At 40.2% G+C, this 15,838-nt stretch overlaps 1 protein-coding gene across 1 annotated transcript in view; it reads left to right on the plus strand.

Annotated features, from left to right (window-relative positions):
• CDHR3 (cadherin related family member 3) overlaps positions 1–15,838 on the plus strand; it is a 91,024-nt gene that overhangs the window by 40,329 nt on the left and 34,857 nt on the right. Inside the window, exons 5-9 of the mRNA XM_082253528.1 lie at positions 2,925–3,046; positions 3,857–3,961; positions 5,577–5,725; positions 8,273–8,462; positions 13,000–13,171. Coding sequence (XP_082109654.1) covers positions 2,925–3,046; positions 3,857–3,961; positions 5,577–5,725; positions 8,273–8,462; positions 13,000–13,171 — 738 coding nt within the window. The remainder of the gene's footprint in view (positions 1–2,924; positions 3,047–3,856; positions 3,962–5,576; positions 5,726–8,272; positions 8,463–12,999; positions 13,172–15,838) is intronic.

Consider the following 15,838-nt stretch of genomic DNA (forward strand, 5'->3'; position numbering starts at 1 on the left):
ACCTGTTTAATATGTCTGGGATGCCATTCAAATAGCAGGTGTGAATTCAATTTTAAAGTCTTTCAAATAAAATTGATTGACTCAATGATGGCAAGAAAGAAAATTCTTGCTAGAATTTTCATACAAACATTTGTATGAAATTCTACTAATGTATGGCCAGCTTAAAGTGGTTGTAAAGTCAAAGAAAGATTACTGTCAGCCCCTCTGTTCTACTAAGCTATAATACACAGTCTAAATGTTTGTATAAAAGTATGCCTCTAAATACCTTATATCAGATCATCTCTGTTCAGCCACATGACCTCTGGCCACTTTCCTCCCCCGATCTAAGGGCTATAGTGGGAGGGGCTGAGATCCCCCCCCGATGTCAGCCCAGAGATCACATGACTTCTGTGTTTCTACTCAGCACAGTCCCCCCCCCCCCGCGCTGTAGCCCTTCAATTGGGGGAGGTTAAAAGTCGGAGGTCACCTGACAAAACAAAAACGATCTTAAATAAGGCATTTAGAGGCATAATTATATACAAATATGTACACCGTGTAGTATAGCTTGGTAGAACAAAAGAGACTGGCAATAATCTTTCTTTGACTTTACTGCAAGCTACTAATAGCGGGAGGAGGGAAAGGAAAGAGATCACTCACACACAGACAGAGAGGGAGGGGGGAGAGAGGAGAGCAACAGAATGACAGAGGCACATAAACTGACCACAGTAATCATGAATCAGTAGCCATGATAACGTGGTCAGTTTACATTGGGGGACACAGGAACAGGCAAGATCAACCAGGTTTTTTTACAACATAGAAAGGGGCAGGTTAGGCACCACAAGCACTATGCTGTTTAACTTGTTATAAAGGAACAGGAGACCACACCACAATGGACAAATATTTAGGTTTACTTTTAATAAACCAATAAGTAATATGCTGCAAGTGAAATAAACAACTTCACCTTTTTGTATAACAAAATGAGTAAGGGTCCTTTCACACGGGCGTTCAGTTTTTTTCCTCGGATCAGTGACTTTTTTTTTTGCGGACACGGATGACACATTGGAGTTTCTGTTCTGTATGTCCGTTTATCATCCCATCCGTTTGCGGATGATAAACGGACATAATGTATGTCTATGTAAATACGGATGTCAGCGGATGACACCACTGACATCCGTTTTTGCATCCGTTCCGTTTTTTAAACGGAAGAAAAAATAGGGTTCTCTTCCGTTCAAAAAAAATGGAACTGAACGGAACGGACGCAAAACGGATGTCAGCGGATCGTCATCCGCTGACATCCGTATTTTCATAGACATGCATTATGTCCGCTTTTCATCCGCAAATGGATGGGATGAAAAACGGACATACGGAACACCCGTGTGAAACAGGCCTTAAGGACATGTATTATGTATTATCAGCAGGCAGATCGAGGACATTGCCTTGCTTGTATTATATCATATTTGCACCCATTCTCTTTGCACACTGGTGAAAATGTCCCAGTTGTGTTCTGAGAACACCAGTTGTGTTCTGAGAACACCAGTTGTGTTCTCCAACCTCTGAGAGGGTGCTTTTGGCCAGATAGAGTTGGTTACTACAGCTGGAGACCTTGAAGAGAGACGGTACTAACCTATGTGAGACCCTTATTCCCCTTACATACCCGTGGATAATACCCAACTGTAAGGATAGTGTGACGAGGACTCGGGCAGATCACCAGGTTACCGGATAGCACTCGTGTCCATAGGACCATCCAGGGAGACTAGAGGGGGACCCAGGATATTACCTATCTAAGGCTCGGTACCCCTGTAGGGGTGATTTACTCTGGTGAGTGTGGTCCAAGGGGTGCGGGGAGCACGGAGTGATCACCTGAGTTCTGGCACCTTTACAGGAATATTTAAAAGCACCTGCACAGAAGTCACCTTTTTTTTTTTTCCTGAAGATTGTTACTGCACTATTTTTCTATTTTTCTATTGTTCTATGGACTATTTATTATATAATTATTTATGGACTATTTATTGATGTGAGGTTCTGGAATTGCTGCTTGTAACGCTCCTGCGTTTTTAGTATATATGCGTACCACCTGAAGAGAAAGGTGGGACGCATTACAGAGAAAGTGGTGATTAAGGGTACCGGAGGTACCAGAATCTTACACTGCTATATTTATTTATTTATTTATGGTGGTTTCAAGTATTTATTTTTCATACACCCACTGTGAGGGTCAAATTATTCCTAGCTGGTATTTTTAGTACCTATACAGTACATTTTGGAGTTAGTATTATCCTATCACCACTCTTATCCAATTTATCACATGTCACCACGGATTTATTTTCTATTTTTTTGCTACTAATTTATGATCAGTTGTGTCATCATCACATTTTTTTGATTCTCATCATTTCTATATTGCACCTCGTTGGATATTACCTTTGTATACCCAGCATCACGTTTTTAATATAGACACTTACCTTTTACCTACTCGTATCACCTGAGGTTATTAATTACATATTACTATATTATTTCAATTCACCTATATTACTTGATTAAATATATCTTATTATTATTAGGTACACAATACAAGTACGTTGCATTTTGGCACTTTATATACCAGTCACTTGTGTTTATATCAACTCACCTATTCATTTTTATCTGTACCTTTTAATTGGATACATATTGCACTTTATTTATCACTTTCATATATTTTTTACACCTTCAAACCTTTGCAAGATATTTATTGAGTGGTAAGAACAAATTGGCAGCGCCACATTCCTTCCCATATTGAACCCCAACTACAGGGGATAACCTGACAGTTGAATGTTTGGTGTATGAGTGTTGAATTATCTTTAAATGAATAATCTGCTGGTTTTTAATGGTTAGAAATGAGAACTATTCTCAATAACCCAGGTCATAAATGACTGTTAATGACTGGCTTTACCAATGACAATAAAAGGTATTAACTTGAAATACGTATTTTGCAGTTCTCACTGGCTCCTGCTTCTGCCCCATTTACTCTGCCATCTGCTACCCTGGGAGGAATTCAGTCTACAAAAATGTTTGATTATGAGACTGACCCACACAGGTAAACACTCAGAATTCATTTGTTTACAAAAATAAAGGTTCAACCTGCATTCACACCAGAGCAGAGCTTATTCTAAGTGATTTTTATTTATTTTTTTTTATTTTTTTAAATTTTTAGGCTAGGTTTATTATGTTGCTCTCAGGTTTTCATCCAGTTTTTAGTTTGACTATGTAGTGCATATTGGCTGCAACTTGGTTGTGGTTTTCATATTTTATGGGGCCAAAATCTTGCTGATATCACACCAAAGTAATGCAGGAACCCTTTCTAAAATCATCCTCTGCTGAGTTGCATTGATGTGAATAGGCACCATTGAAAACAATGTGAATTCCATTGTCGGGCAATGCTGTGCAACTCAAGTCACCTCTGAACTCGTACTAGCGTGAACAGAACCAAAGTGTTTTTTTGGGTATTTTACAAGCATCTTACAAGCTTTGTGCAAGTGTTTTTCCATTTGTCCAAAGGTTTAGGAGGTTATTTTCTGGACTGGGCCAAGAAAAAAAATTTACAGGAGGAGAGGAATTTTTCAGGTGAAATTCATGTGTCCTGCGTTTTTAGACATATGCACTGAAGTCTATGGTGGGAAAATGCCTGAATATGCTAAACGCTCATGTACCTTTTTTTTTTAGCCTAGGCCTAGGGCATAGAGCAGAAGGTGGCTGTATAAATGTGAACAGGGACAATTTGAAAGAATGGGATTCTGCATGTTGATGGTAGTCAGCTGTAGGGAAACAAGCGGAAAAGTGTGAATGGGGGCTCATAGAAAACTATACCATGAATGAACACAAATAAACACAGTTTTGTTTTCAACAGTTATACTTTGACTGTGACAGTGACGGACTCAGGAGGATTGTCTGTAAATGGGAGTCTCATAGTCTATATAACAAACGTCAACGATGAAACTCCATACTTCATTACGTATGTACCTTGGAAAAAAGCTGATTTTTATAACTAAAAATTGTATTGTGGGATAGATATAATAAGAGAGACATCAACAGTAGTATCAGAAATGGCAACTCAAATATTTCTCTTAGTAAAAAGCCACTAGGCATGCTACATATCCCTGGAATCTGTAAAAAGCACCTAAGACACTCTTTGGAATTCCAATGCGCCTCCACATGACATGAGTATGGAGGCGCACTGAGAATGGAGTGTCCATACATACACTCTGACCTCAGTACAGTGGGGCTTGTTCCCCGGTGCTTCAACTTTCACACAGCACAGCGGTCCGGCAGTTCTGTACCTGGGGGAGCGAAGCCTGATGGGGATTTACAGACACTAGTTTTCCATCAGGTCCACTCCTTTTGTTATTGACAGCTGAGAGTGGGCAGATCTTTAGCCAATAGGCAGCCTGCTATTGGGTAGATAATTCACACACTGCTTGCTGTCAAATACAGTGTGTGTGCAGACCTGATGGGGAACTAAAGTCTCAGCTTTCCCATTAGGCTCCGCCTACTGCAGCATCATTGGTTGTTAGGAGACTGTCGGGTCGACAGTGCCATTAAAGCGGATCTTCACTGCATCTGAGCACCACAAACCAAAAACATTATCTAATTCATTTTTAATATCCAAAGCAACCCCCCCCCCATCCATCCATCCATGTCTCCATGTTATATTTTGGTGAGAAATTACTTTTTTTAAAACATCCCCTAGCATTTCTGGCTGTGGCCATCTTTAGTAGGGGCAAATGATTCATGTAGCATATGCTTTCTGCCCTTCGCTCAAGTATGCATGCAGTATGCATGTGAAAACTCTTCCTCATCTCCTGAAGACTCCTGGGAAGTATGACATCATTTGCGTAGGCATAAAACCCGAAAGTAACTGAAGAAATGTAAAAAAAAAAAAAATGTAAAACAAGTAAATATGATATACTTTCCTATCTAGTTACTAATGCTAGCAGCATGAGGATTACAAATAATCAATCTTGATTGGGAGAGTGAAGTTCCACTTTAACAACCAGTGACAGGGAGGGAATAGCAGCAGCGAATATGCTGCTCTGCTACACTGCAGATAGGGGATAGGCACTCTACCTGTCTCTGTATGCCAATTAAGGAGGAACTCCAGTCAAAATGTAAAAAATAAAAGAAAACCTGTAGCAGTTATGTATATTGTTAATTTGAATTATTTTAAACTATGCTGTGTTTACAAGTGAAAGTGTTATTCATGCAATGCTAAGCTATATTGTGAAGACGGCCATTTGTAGTAAGGGCAGGTGAAGCCAGTGGGAGGTCTCTTCCTGGAACAGCTAGACACATGCTGCAATACACAGTAAACTGCTTCTAACCCACTCCCCACACCAGCCGCTGCTACACACAGTGATTGCGTTTCCACAGCCGCTGCTATACACAGTAAACTGCTCCCCCCCCCTGCACTAACTACATATAGTGTTAAAAAACAGTCCATATTTCTTTAATAACCCCCCCCCCCCCCCTGTGTGTTTAAAGTGGGATTCTTTACTCATTTGAAGGTATGGTAACAGTTTTTTTTATATGGGAAAAAGAACTTAATTGTATGCTGTTTTTATTTATTTCAGAACAACCACATCATTTACCATTCCTGAAGAACAGAGCCCAGGAACTATCCTTACCAATATAACAGCAGTGGACCCAGATGCTGCTGGATTCGTTAATACTCTGTACTACAGCATCACCACACCAAACCCGTATTTCTCCATCAATGAACGTAAGATCCCATCTGCATGTCTTTCTCTATATAATACTAACAACTATTTCATCAAAGCGTAAATATTGTTAGGAATCAGGAATTCACAACTATAGCTAATACATTGTACATAGAATTATAAGGAATCAGCAATCCACCATGGCTATCAGATTGCGCATTTCTTTACTATTTGTGCTTGAAGAATGCCCCCTTATCTTATAAGAGCCATTTGTCCGAGGTAGCTAAGTAAAGTAAACTGGTAACAGGGGTCATTGAAAACAGTCAGCAAGAGCAGAGGTGAGGGCTTGATATGGTGAAACAATTCTAATGTAAAAAATTGATCCAAGTTCTTATATAAAGTCAAGAAAGCTGAAACAATTAGTTGTACATACAGTATTTGCTACTAAGGTTTGATGAGCAGCAAACAATCAGTTATGTAACCTAGAATGAGGCTATTTCAAGCAAACGAAACGGAAGATTAAACAGGACAGAATTAGGAACATCAAGTAGAACCTGAAACTATTTCTGTCCAAGATATAATAGAGATTGTTTAACCACTTCTGGACCGGAAGGATTTGCCCCTGAATGACGAGGCCATTTATTGCGATTCGGCACTGAGTTACTTTAACGGACAATAGAGATTTCTTTTGGTGGTATTTGATCACCTGTGCTATTTTTTATTTTTTGCGCTATAAACAAAAAAAGAGTGACACTTTCTGTATATAACATTCCCAAAAAATAATTTTTTTTTTTAACATTTTAGGCCAATTTGTTTTCTGATACATATTTTTGGTAAACAAAATCGCAAAATAAGTGTATTTTGATTGGTTTGCGCAAAAGTTATTGCATCTAATAACTACGGGAAAGATTTATGTAATTTTATTTGTTTTTAGTTTTTTTACTAGTAATGGCAGCGATCTGCGATTTTTTGCGGGACTGCAACATTGCGGTGGACAGATCGGACCCCTAACTGACATTTTTAACACTTTTGGGGGGACCAGTGACATTACTACAGTAATCAGTGCTGAAATATGCACTGTTACTGTAGTAATGGCACTGACAGGGAAGGGGTTAACACTGTGGGTGATCAAGGTGCCAAATGTGAAACTAGGGAAGTGATTCTAACTGTATGGGGGCGGGGCTTTTGAAATGACCATAGAGACCTCTGATCCTACATAGAAGGATCACAGGCACTCTGTGATCATTCCAGAGAGAAGAACGGTCAGCTGTATTTACAACAGCTGACTGTTCTTCTCTCTCAGTGGGGAGCAATTGCGGTTGGCAGGCGGCAATCAGAGCCGCCTGCCCCGTGCATCGGAGTCCCTGCTGACGAGCGGGGCGGGAGCGTGCTGCTGTCGGCGCACGCTCACCCCCTAGCTGCAGGTGCGCGACCGACGTAGACCTACGTTGGTTCATGCAGGAGGGGCTGCCTGCCACAGTAAAACTGCGGCGGGTGGTCCGGAAGCGGTTAAGCAGGGCTGGTGCAAGGATTTTTGTCTACTAAGGCCAATGTGCCAACCCCCCACTGATCTCTCATCAACCCTCCCCCTATCATCCTCCCACCACTCCCTCCACAACGGCAGTCTTGGGTCCATTTTTTAAATTTTAAGTTTACATGTTTTAAAAATAATTATAAGCCTGAAGATTACTTAAAACTTCCGTGAAAAAAAAAAAAACTTCCAAAATATTATTTTTATTTTTTTAAAAGCAGACACCCTTCAGCAGTGATGGCGAACCTTGGCACCCCAGATGTTTTGGAATTACATTTCCCATGATGCTCAACTACACTGCAGAGTGCAAGAGCATCATGGGAAATGTAGTTCCAAAACATCTGGGGTGCCAAGGTTCGCCATCACTGCCCTAGAGAATAAAATGTTGGTAGTTCAAATTTTTTATGCTACACGACATTAGCGGAACTGTTTATGACATTTCAGTGAAACATTAATCAAAGTACATTTCTGGACACATAAATGCAATTTATTACCTATTTTTGTTGGTAAACTATAAAAGATGAGGCTGTGCTGTGTAAATAGATACCCATGTCAAATCTGAAAATTCCGGGTGCCCGCAACACTTTAAAAGCCCCTACAGGTCATCAGTTTAGAGTTACACAGGAGCAACAGTGCTAAAATGATCGCTCTCACTCTGGTGTGCTCGCTGATTCATATAATATGTGTTAGACAAACGCCGTTTTAATACGCAGTTGCCCCAATGCACGCATTTTTTGTAGTTGTAGTATAGGTGTGTGGGGGGGGGGGGGGGCTCTAAAATTTTTACCATTTTTAAAAAAATGTTTATATCTCCTTGTATATTTAAAAAATTTTGGTTTATTTTTTAATTTATTTTTACATAACTTTTATTTCTATCACATAGGGGACCAATAGGCCACTATGAGATAGCATATAGGTGACAGGTTCTCTTTATGGAGACCGTCGGGGTCTATTAGAGTGTTGTTCAAGTGTTGAATCGTCAAAGTTTTTTGCCAACTGCTCTTAATTTAAACCTGAAACATGTCAATTGAGTCCACTGTCTTGTGAATGGCTTCAGCTTTCTTGATTTAAATTTTAGTGACTGGTACAATTCAGATTGCCAAGACAATAGACCGTGAAGCTGACCCATTCAGGCTTAATCCAGTTATAACATTGGGAATCAAAGTTATTGACCGTCCAGGTACAGGCCAGCAAAACATTACAACGATAACCATCACCATTCAGGACATAAATGACAACCCACCAGTTTGTGTGGCGTATGCATTCAGGTAAGACATCAAATAATGTATCATACTGCCTCTTGAACTAAGAAGAAGCACATGTGTTACTAAGTACATGTAGAGATATCTGTAACAATGTATCAGCTGCACTTTGCTCTCTTATTAATACAGTTGTTTATTACCAGACCTATTCAATAATATTGAAGAAAAAACTTTATAAATCTACGATTTTTAAAGGAGGATGGTGTGATGATATTGAGACACAAGACCCCTAAAAACGAAGTGGCGAATGGGATGCTGTTCCCTACACACTTCACCATTGAGAGGGATGGGAGGGGCCCACTAATTAGTACAATTAACTTTTTTGCTGTACAGAGTATATATGTGTTGGTGTGTTCTTGGTATAGGAAGTTATGAGTAAGCACTAAGGCCTAGTACACACGAGTCAAATGTTGGGAGACATTGGGCGGTTCAATAAAAACCGGCTGTCATTCAGCCTGTGTGTACTGGAGTCGGTCCAACAGAAGCTGGTTGTTTGGCCAGCTTCTGTCAGACGAGCATGCCAGAAAACCAGCAGCCAACCAACTCCCAATCACCGTTCTCAGCCAATGGCATAGAGCGCTGATCGCTGGGTTGACTGAAAAAAAACTCATTGTGTATACGAGGCTTAACTGTAATGCGAAATGTATTAACTTTCACTGTATCCCGCACTGTATTATCAGTGCAGGGGACAGTGCACCTGGTACCTTCACCTTGGTACTGCAGTGGGTGGATCACTGATTGCTCACCTGGAGCAGCTTTGCCAGTGAATGGGATTTTGTTCTGAGAATTTTCTCTGCCACATTCTATCCAATTTAAATCATAAAAACAAAAATAATTTGTGTGTAAGAACTCATTCAACTCCATCAGGCCTCTTGAATTCCATTACAGAAAATTGAGGTTTTGTAAACGTCAAAGGACCTCTGTGTCTCATAAAATTGGCCTTTTTTCATTTTGGATAGAGTAAGGAAGGGATAGAGTAAGGAAGGGTTATAACCCCTGTCAGTTTGTTTTGCCATCTGTATTCCACTGGAGAGATTTATCGTTACTTCCCTTTCCATAGCCTCCAACCCCTTGCGTGTCACTAGGGTCACCATACTTCTCTTTCCATAGCCTCCAACCCTTGCGTGTCACTAGGGTCACCATACTTCCCTTTCCATAGTCTCCAACCCTTGCGTGTCACTAGGGTCACCATGCTTCCCTTTCCATAGCCTCCAACCCTTGCGTGTCACTAGGGTCACCATACTTCCTTTTCCATAGCCTCCAACCCTTGCGTGTCACTAGGGTCACCAGAATTAGTGTCCCCTTTGGAAGATTTCCCCTCTATTACTGTTCTGGGGAACAACCAAAATTTGGGAATTTCTTTTACGTTACATTTTTGATGATAACGGTAAACAGGATGGGGGCATAGACACCAAAAAAAACCTTACAGATGTTCTAATCCCACTCCACTCTATCGAAAACTGAAAAAAAAGTTTTGTCTTTAGTTATTTGTAGCAGTAACATTACTAAGGCAGCATAGACATTAGTCATTTTTTGTATTCATTCAACCAGCAGGTTGAGAGAAAAAAACTGACCAGATTACCCCATCCACACATTTGAGATGGATGAGGGATTCCTCCCCGCTATGTCATTGTATTCTGACAGTGGGAATACTTCCCCTCTGTCAGAATACTGTACACTGATCAGCTTTGCAGGCTCTAGCTTGCAGTACTGATGGAGCGGGGAAAATCCAGCAGGATGTCCGATCAGTAGATTGACTTCTGTACAACCACAGTGCCCATACATGGATCAAAATTTGGCCTATCCTTACTGAATTTCAATCCATGTGTGGCCAGATTTAGCCAGAGCACACGCAAATTGTAAGGGCTAAATCTTTAAATGGCTAGTTGAATAAGGTTGCCAGGATATCTGGCAACTAAACACTGAAACATTTTAATGGCTAATTAACTGTTATAATGTCATTAAGGCCAACATATGTTAACCACTTCAATACCAGGCACTTTGACCTCCTTCTTGCTCAGGCCAATTTTCAGCTTATAGTACTCTCTCACTTTGACTGACAATTGCGCTGTCATGCAACACTGCAGCTATAATTTTTTTTTTTTTTTAATTTCACACAAGTAGAGTTTTCTCTTGGTGGTATTTATTCACTACTGTGTTTTTTATTTTTTGCTAAATAAACAAAAAAAGGCCAAACATTTTGAAATAAAAAAGTTTTTTCTTTGTTTCTGTTATAGAATTTTGCAAATAAATAAGTTTTCTTTATAAATGTAGGCCAAAATGTATTCTTCTACATTTCTTTGGTGAAAATAACTCAAACGAGTTCATATTATTTAGTCTGTAGGAAAGTTTGAGACCACAATCTATGGTATTTTTCTTGAGGCCTGAAAATGCCAGGACAGTACAAATATTCCCAGAATAACCCCTTGTTGGAGTAGACAGTCCAAGTAAGAGGCAATTTTTTTTAAACTGTCACCAGTGCAATATATAACTTGTGTGGCGGTGATCAATCATATAACTTGTGTGGCGGTGATCAGGGAAACTGGCTGGTGACTGTATGAAAAAAAAAATGTAATCATTTTCTTTTTTATTACATGTTTTTTTTCTTTTTTTACTATTTTTTTTTTAATATACCATGACCAGAGCAATACAGTGTTACCATAGTAACACTATACTACTCTGGGGTGGTGTTTAGGATTTTTCTTTTCTTTTTTTACACTCTATGATTGCTTAGAACACTGAATTTCACTGTTATAAACACCATGAAATCTATTCATTCAGTGTTTACTATTGTGATTACTATACTATCTGTGATTGGCCACAGCTAATCACATTGTACAGATGAACTGTGATTGACCCTATCTGTAGCATGTGATCACTGTGACCAATCACAGAGATCTACACAATAGCATACAATGAATGGCATGAATGGAAGCCATTCACTATGTACAATTGTAATGTGATCTGCTGTGATTGGTCACAGGTATCACATGGTATCGGCAACGGGCCGGTACACTGATATGTGGACACAGCAGGTGACAGATATCCCCGCAGCATTGCCCGTGGGGCATGTGAGAGGTGTTTTCTTGGGAGTACATCATATAATGTCCATCCAGAACAGCAAATGGCCTGTCATTTTACTACAGGCCGGGCAGAAAGGTGTGAAAAAAACAAGATCTCTTTTTTAATGGTATTGAAAATTATGTGTTTAAAACATCCTAGTTTACAGGCTTACATTTTTTACCTTAATGCATTCCCTGCATTTGGGCTGGTTCACACCACAAATTGCATTTCAGATCCATTCCGGATGCGTTTCTGCATGCGTGTTTTTAATGCATTTTTGGCGCGTTCTTGATGCATTCCAGGTGCTTTTTTTTCTAATTTTTTCCTATATTTTTTTTTACTGTACTGGGGTCCGGTGCGCTTTTTGATGCGTTCCAGTGCATCTTTTTACGCGTTTTACTGTGTTCCAGTACAGTCCAGTGCAGGAAAAAGGCAGCATGTTCTACTCATTTGGAGCTTGAAAGCCCTGGAACTGTCTGCACTGGTGTGAACTATGCCATAACCCATAAAACCAACTTTCCATGCGTTCTTGATGCAGAAAACAACACACTGGAATGTATGTGGTGTGAACGGGCCCTTAAGGCTAAAAAAGGTCTTAGTATTTATATCACACCCTCCTTCCTAAATACTTACCTGAGTCTTCAATTTGATCCAGCGCTTTGCCTGTCTGTATTGACTCTCTCCCTGCATTCACAAGACACAGAGGCAGCAGTGGGAGTCATTGGCTCCTGCTGCTATCAATCAAATCCTATGAGCAGGAGGTGGGGGCAGAGCTGAGCCCCGTGTGAGTGGGGATTACTGTGCTGATCCTCCTGCAGCAGCTAAAAGGCTGCTTCTCCTCCTCTACCTCTGCTGCTGCAGGAGGAAAATACAGAGAATGGTACCTCTAAATGCTGACGCAGCTGCTACTCCTGTTTATGCCCCTTTTTCTTCAGCGGAGGCCCCCCCCCCCTCCACTCCCCTGATCCCCCTGCATCAATTACCTCTTCTCCCTGGCTAGCTGTACAGTACACAAACTGGCTGAATAAAGGCATGATCCTTAGCATGGAGAAGCTCATCATATGATCAGAAAGACAGGCAGCCACACACTGTTGTAACATAACCTTCCACGGCACTCATTCTCCTGGTCTTTAACTTCCCCGCTCTCCATCTAGATTCCCCATGGCAGCAGACAGGATGGAGAATGGGGGAAGGAAAGACCAGGGGAACAAGTGCCGAGGAAGCTTATGTTACGACTTTGTGTGGTTGTCTTTCGGAATAGGGAAGAGACACACCCCACCTCCGCACAGCACACAGGAACAGAGCTGAGGCTGTCAATCTGCTGGAGGTCCCTCCTCTGTCACAATTTTTCTCTTGGTGTCAGGAAAGCTTGTCAGAAGTGACGTAAATATAATATCGAATTTGGTATAATATACTTTATGTGTAAACTTTAATATTGGTTAAAAAACACATTATTGTTTTTTGTTTTTTTTTTTAACAGTGTGGCAGTTCCAGAGACTGAAACAAATGGATCTCTTATATATGATCTTAGTAATAAGTGCACAGACATTGATGTGGAAACACAATACAATGTATTCAACTTTACTGGATTGTCAGGTCTTGGAAGCAACCAACGATTTCAACTTATCCCATCAGGATCTGGCAAAATAATGGTATGATTTGTTTTCATGTTATGGGTAGGTAGTGTTAAACAGGCACTGGTAATTAAACGTATGTTGTGGTAGATCCATTCCTGACTGATACACATTTTTGTGACTAAAAATGTATAAAAGAGGAGAATTCTTATAGAAAATATTTAATTAGGGTCAACTGTTTTTTTTTTTAGATTTGATGATCCAGGATAGGTAGTATGTAAAGTCAATAGCGGATTAAGTGTACCTTGGGTTATAGGCTGTTTTCATCTCAGGGTCCCTTACTGCAATGGCGGTGTTTACATCTGTCCTAACCTGAAGTGATGAAAATGCTCCTCGCCTCTGATCTCCTAGACCATAGAGGTGAACAGAGATGATTCGGTCTCCGAACACCTCCATTATAAACTTTAATTCTTCTCTTAGGTCATATACACTGTGTCCACAATTACAAACCTGATTCCAAAAAAGTTGGGGCACTGTACAAATTGTGAATAAAACCAGAATGCAATGATGTGGAAGTTTCAAATTTCAATATTTTATTTAGAATACAACATAGATGACATATCAAATGTTTAAACTGAGAAAATGTATCATTTTAAGGGAAAAATAAGTTGATTTTAAATTTCATGGCACCAATACATCTAAAAAAAGTTGGGACAAGGCCATGTTTACCACTGTGTGGCATCCCCTCTTCTTTTTATAACAGTCTGCAAACGTCTGGGGACTGAGGAGACAAGTTGCTCAAGTTTAGGAATAGGAATGTTGTCCCATTCTTGTTTAATACAGGCTTCTAGTTCCTCAACTGTCTTAGGTCTTCTTTGTCGCATCTTCCTCTTTATGATGCACCAAATGTTTTCTATGGGTGAAAGATCTGGACTGCAGGCTGGCCATTTCAGTACCCGGATCCTTCTTCTACGCAGCCATGATGTTGTAATTGATGCAGTATGTGGTCTGGCATTGTCATGTTTGAAAATGCAAGGTCTTCCCTGAAAGAGACGACGTCTGGATGGGAGCATATGTTGTTCTAGAACTTGGATATACCTTTCAGCATTGATGGTGCATTTCCAGATGTGTAAGCTGCCCATGCCACACGCACTCATGCAGCCCCATACCATCAGAGATGCAGGCTTCTGAAGTGAGCGCTGATAACAACTTGGGTTGTCCTTGTCCTGTTTAGTGCAGATGACATGGCGTTCCAGTGTTACAAAAAGAACTTCAAATTTTGATTAGTCTGGCCACAGAACAGTTTTCCACTTTGCCACAATCCATTTTAAATGAGCCTTGGCCCAGAGAAAACGCCTGCGCTTCTGGATCATGTTTAGATATGGCTTCTTTTTTGACCTATAGAGTTTTAGCTGGCAACAGTGAATGGCACGGTGGATTGTGTTCACCGACAATGTATTCTGGAAGTACCGTATTCCTGAGCCCATGTTGTGATTTCTATTACAGTAGCATTCCTGTATGTGATGCAGTGCCGTCTAAGGGCCCAAAGATCACGGGCATCCAGTATGGTTTTCCAGCCTTGACCCTTACGCACAGAGATTGTTCCAGATTCTCTGAAGCTTTGGATGATATTATGCACTGTTGATGATGATAACTTCAAACTCTTTGCAATTTTTCTCTGAGAAACTCCTTTCTGATATTTCTCCACTATTTTTGGCCACAGCATTGGGGCAATTGGTGACCCTCTGCCCATCTTGACTTCTGAGAGACACTGCCACTCTGAGAGGCTTTTTTTATAATCCATCATGTTACCTATTGACCTAAAAAGTTGCAAATTGGCCCTCCAGCTGTTCGTTATATGTACGTTTAACTTTTCTGGCCTCTTATTGCTACCTGTCCCAACTTTTTTGGAATGTGTAGCTCTCATGAAATCCAAAATGAGCCAATATTTGGCATGACATTTCAAATTGTCTCACTTTCAACATTTGATATGTTATCTATATTATATTGTGAATAAAATAAAATAAGTTTATGAGATTTGTAAATTAGTCCATTTCTTTTTTACCCACAATTTGTACAGTCCCAATTTTTTTGGAAATGGGTTTGTATTAGGCAAGTAAGTATTTTGACCAAATCATCATGTTTTTGCATATTGTCCAACTCCAAGCTGTATAAACTTGAATGCTTATTGGATTTAAGCATATTAGATTATGTGTTTTTGTGTAATAAAGGAGGGTGTGGCCTAAGGAGATCAACACCCTATATCAAGATGTGCATAATTGTTAGGCAGCTTCTTTTGCTCAGGCAAAATAGACCAAAAAAGAGATTTACTGACTCTAAAAAGTCACAATTTGTAAAAAGTCTTTCAGAGGGATGCAGCACTCTTGAAATTGCTAAGATATTGGAGCGCAAATACAGAACCATCAAATGTTTTGTTGCAAATAGTCAACAGGGTTTCAGAAACGTGTTGAGAAAAGAAGACGCAAATTTACTGCCAAAGATTTGAGAAGAATCAAAAGTAAAGCTACCAGGAACCCATTATCCTCCCAGTGCTGTCATATTCCAGAACTGCAACCTACCTGGAGTGCCTAGAAGTGCACGGTGTTCAGTGCTCAGAGACATGGCCAGGGTAAGAAAGGCTGAAACCCGACCACCACTGAACAAGATACATAAGTTGAAACATCAAGAAATATCTGAAGACAGATTTTTCAAAGGTTTTATGGACTAATGAGATGAGAGTGACTC

This window comes from Pelophylax lessonae, assembly GCF_965119305.1.
Source record: "Pelophylax lessonae genome assembly, chromosome: 4".
NCBI lineage: Eukaryota > Metazoa > Chordata > Amphibia > Anura > Ranidae > Pelophylax > Pelophylax lessonae.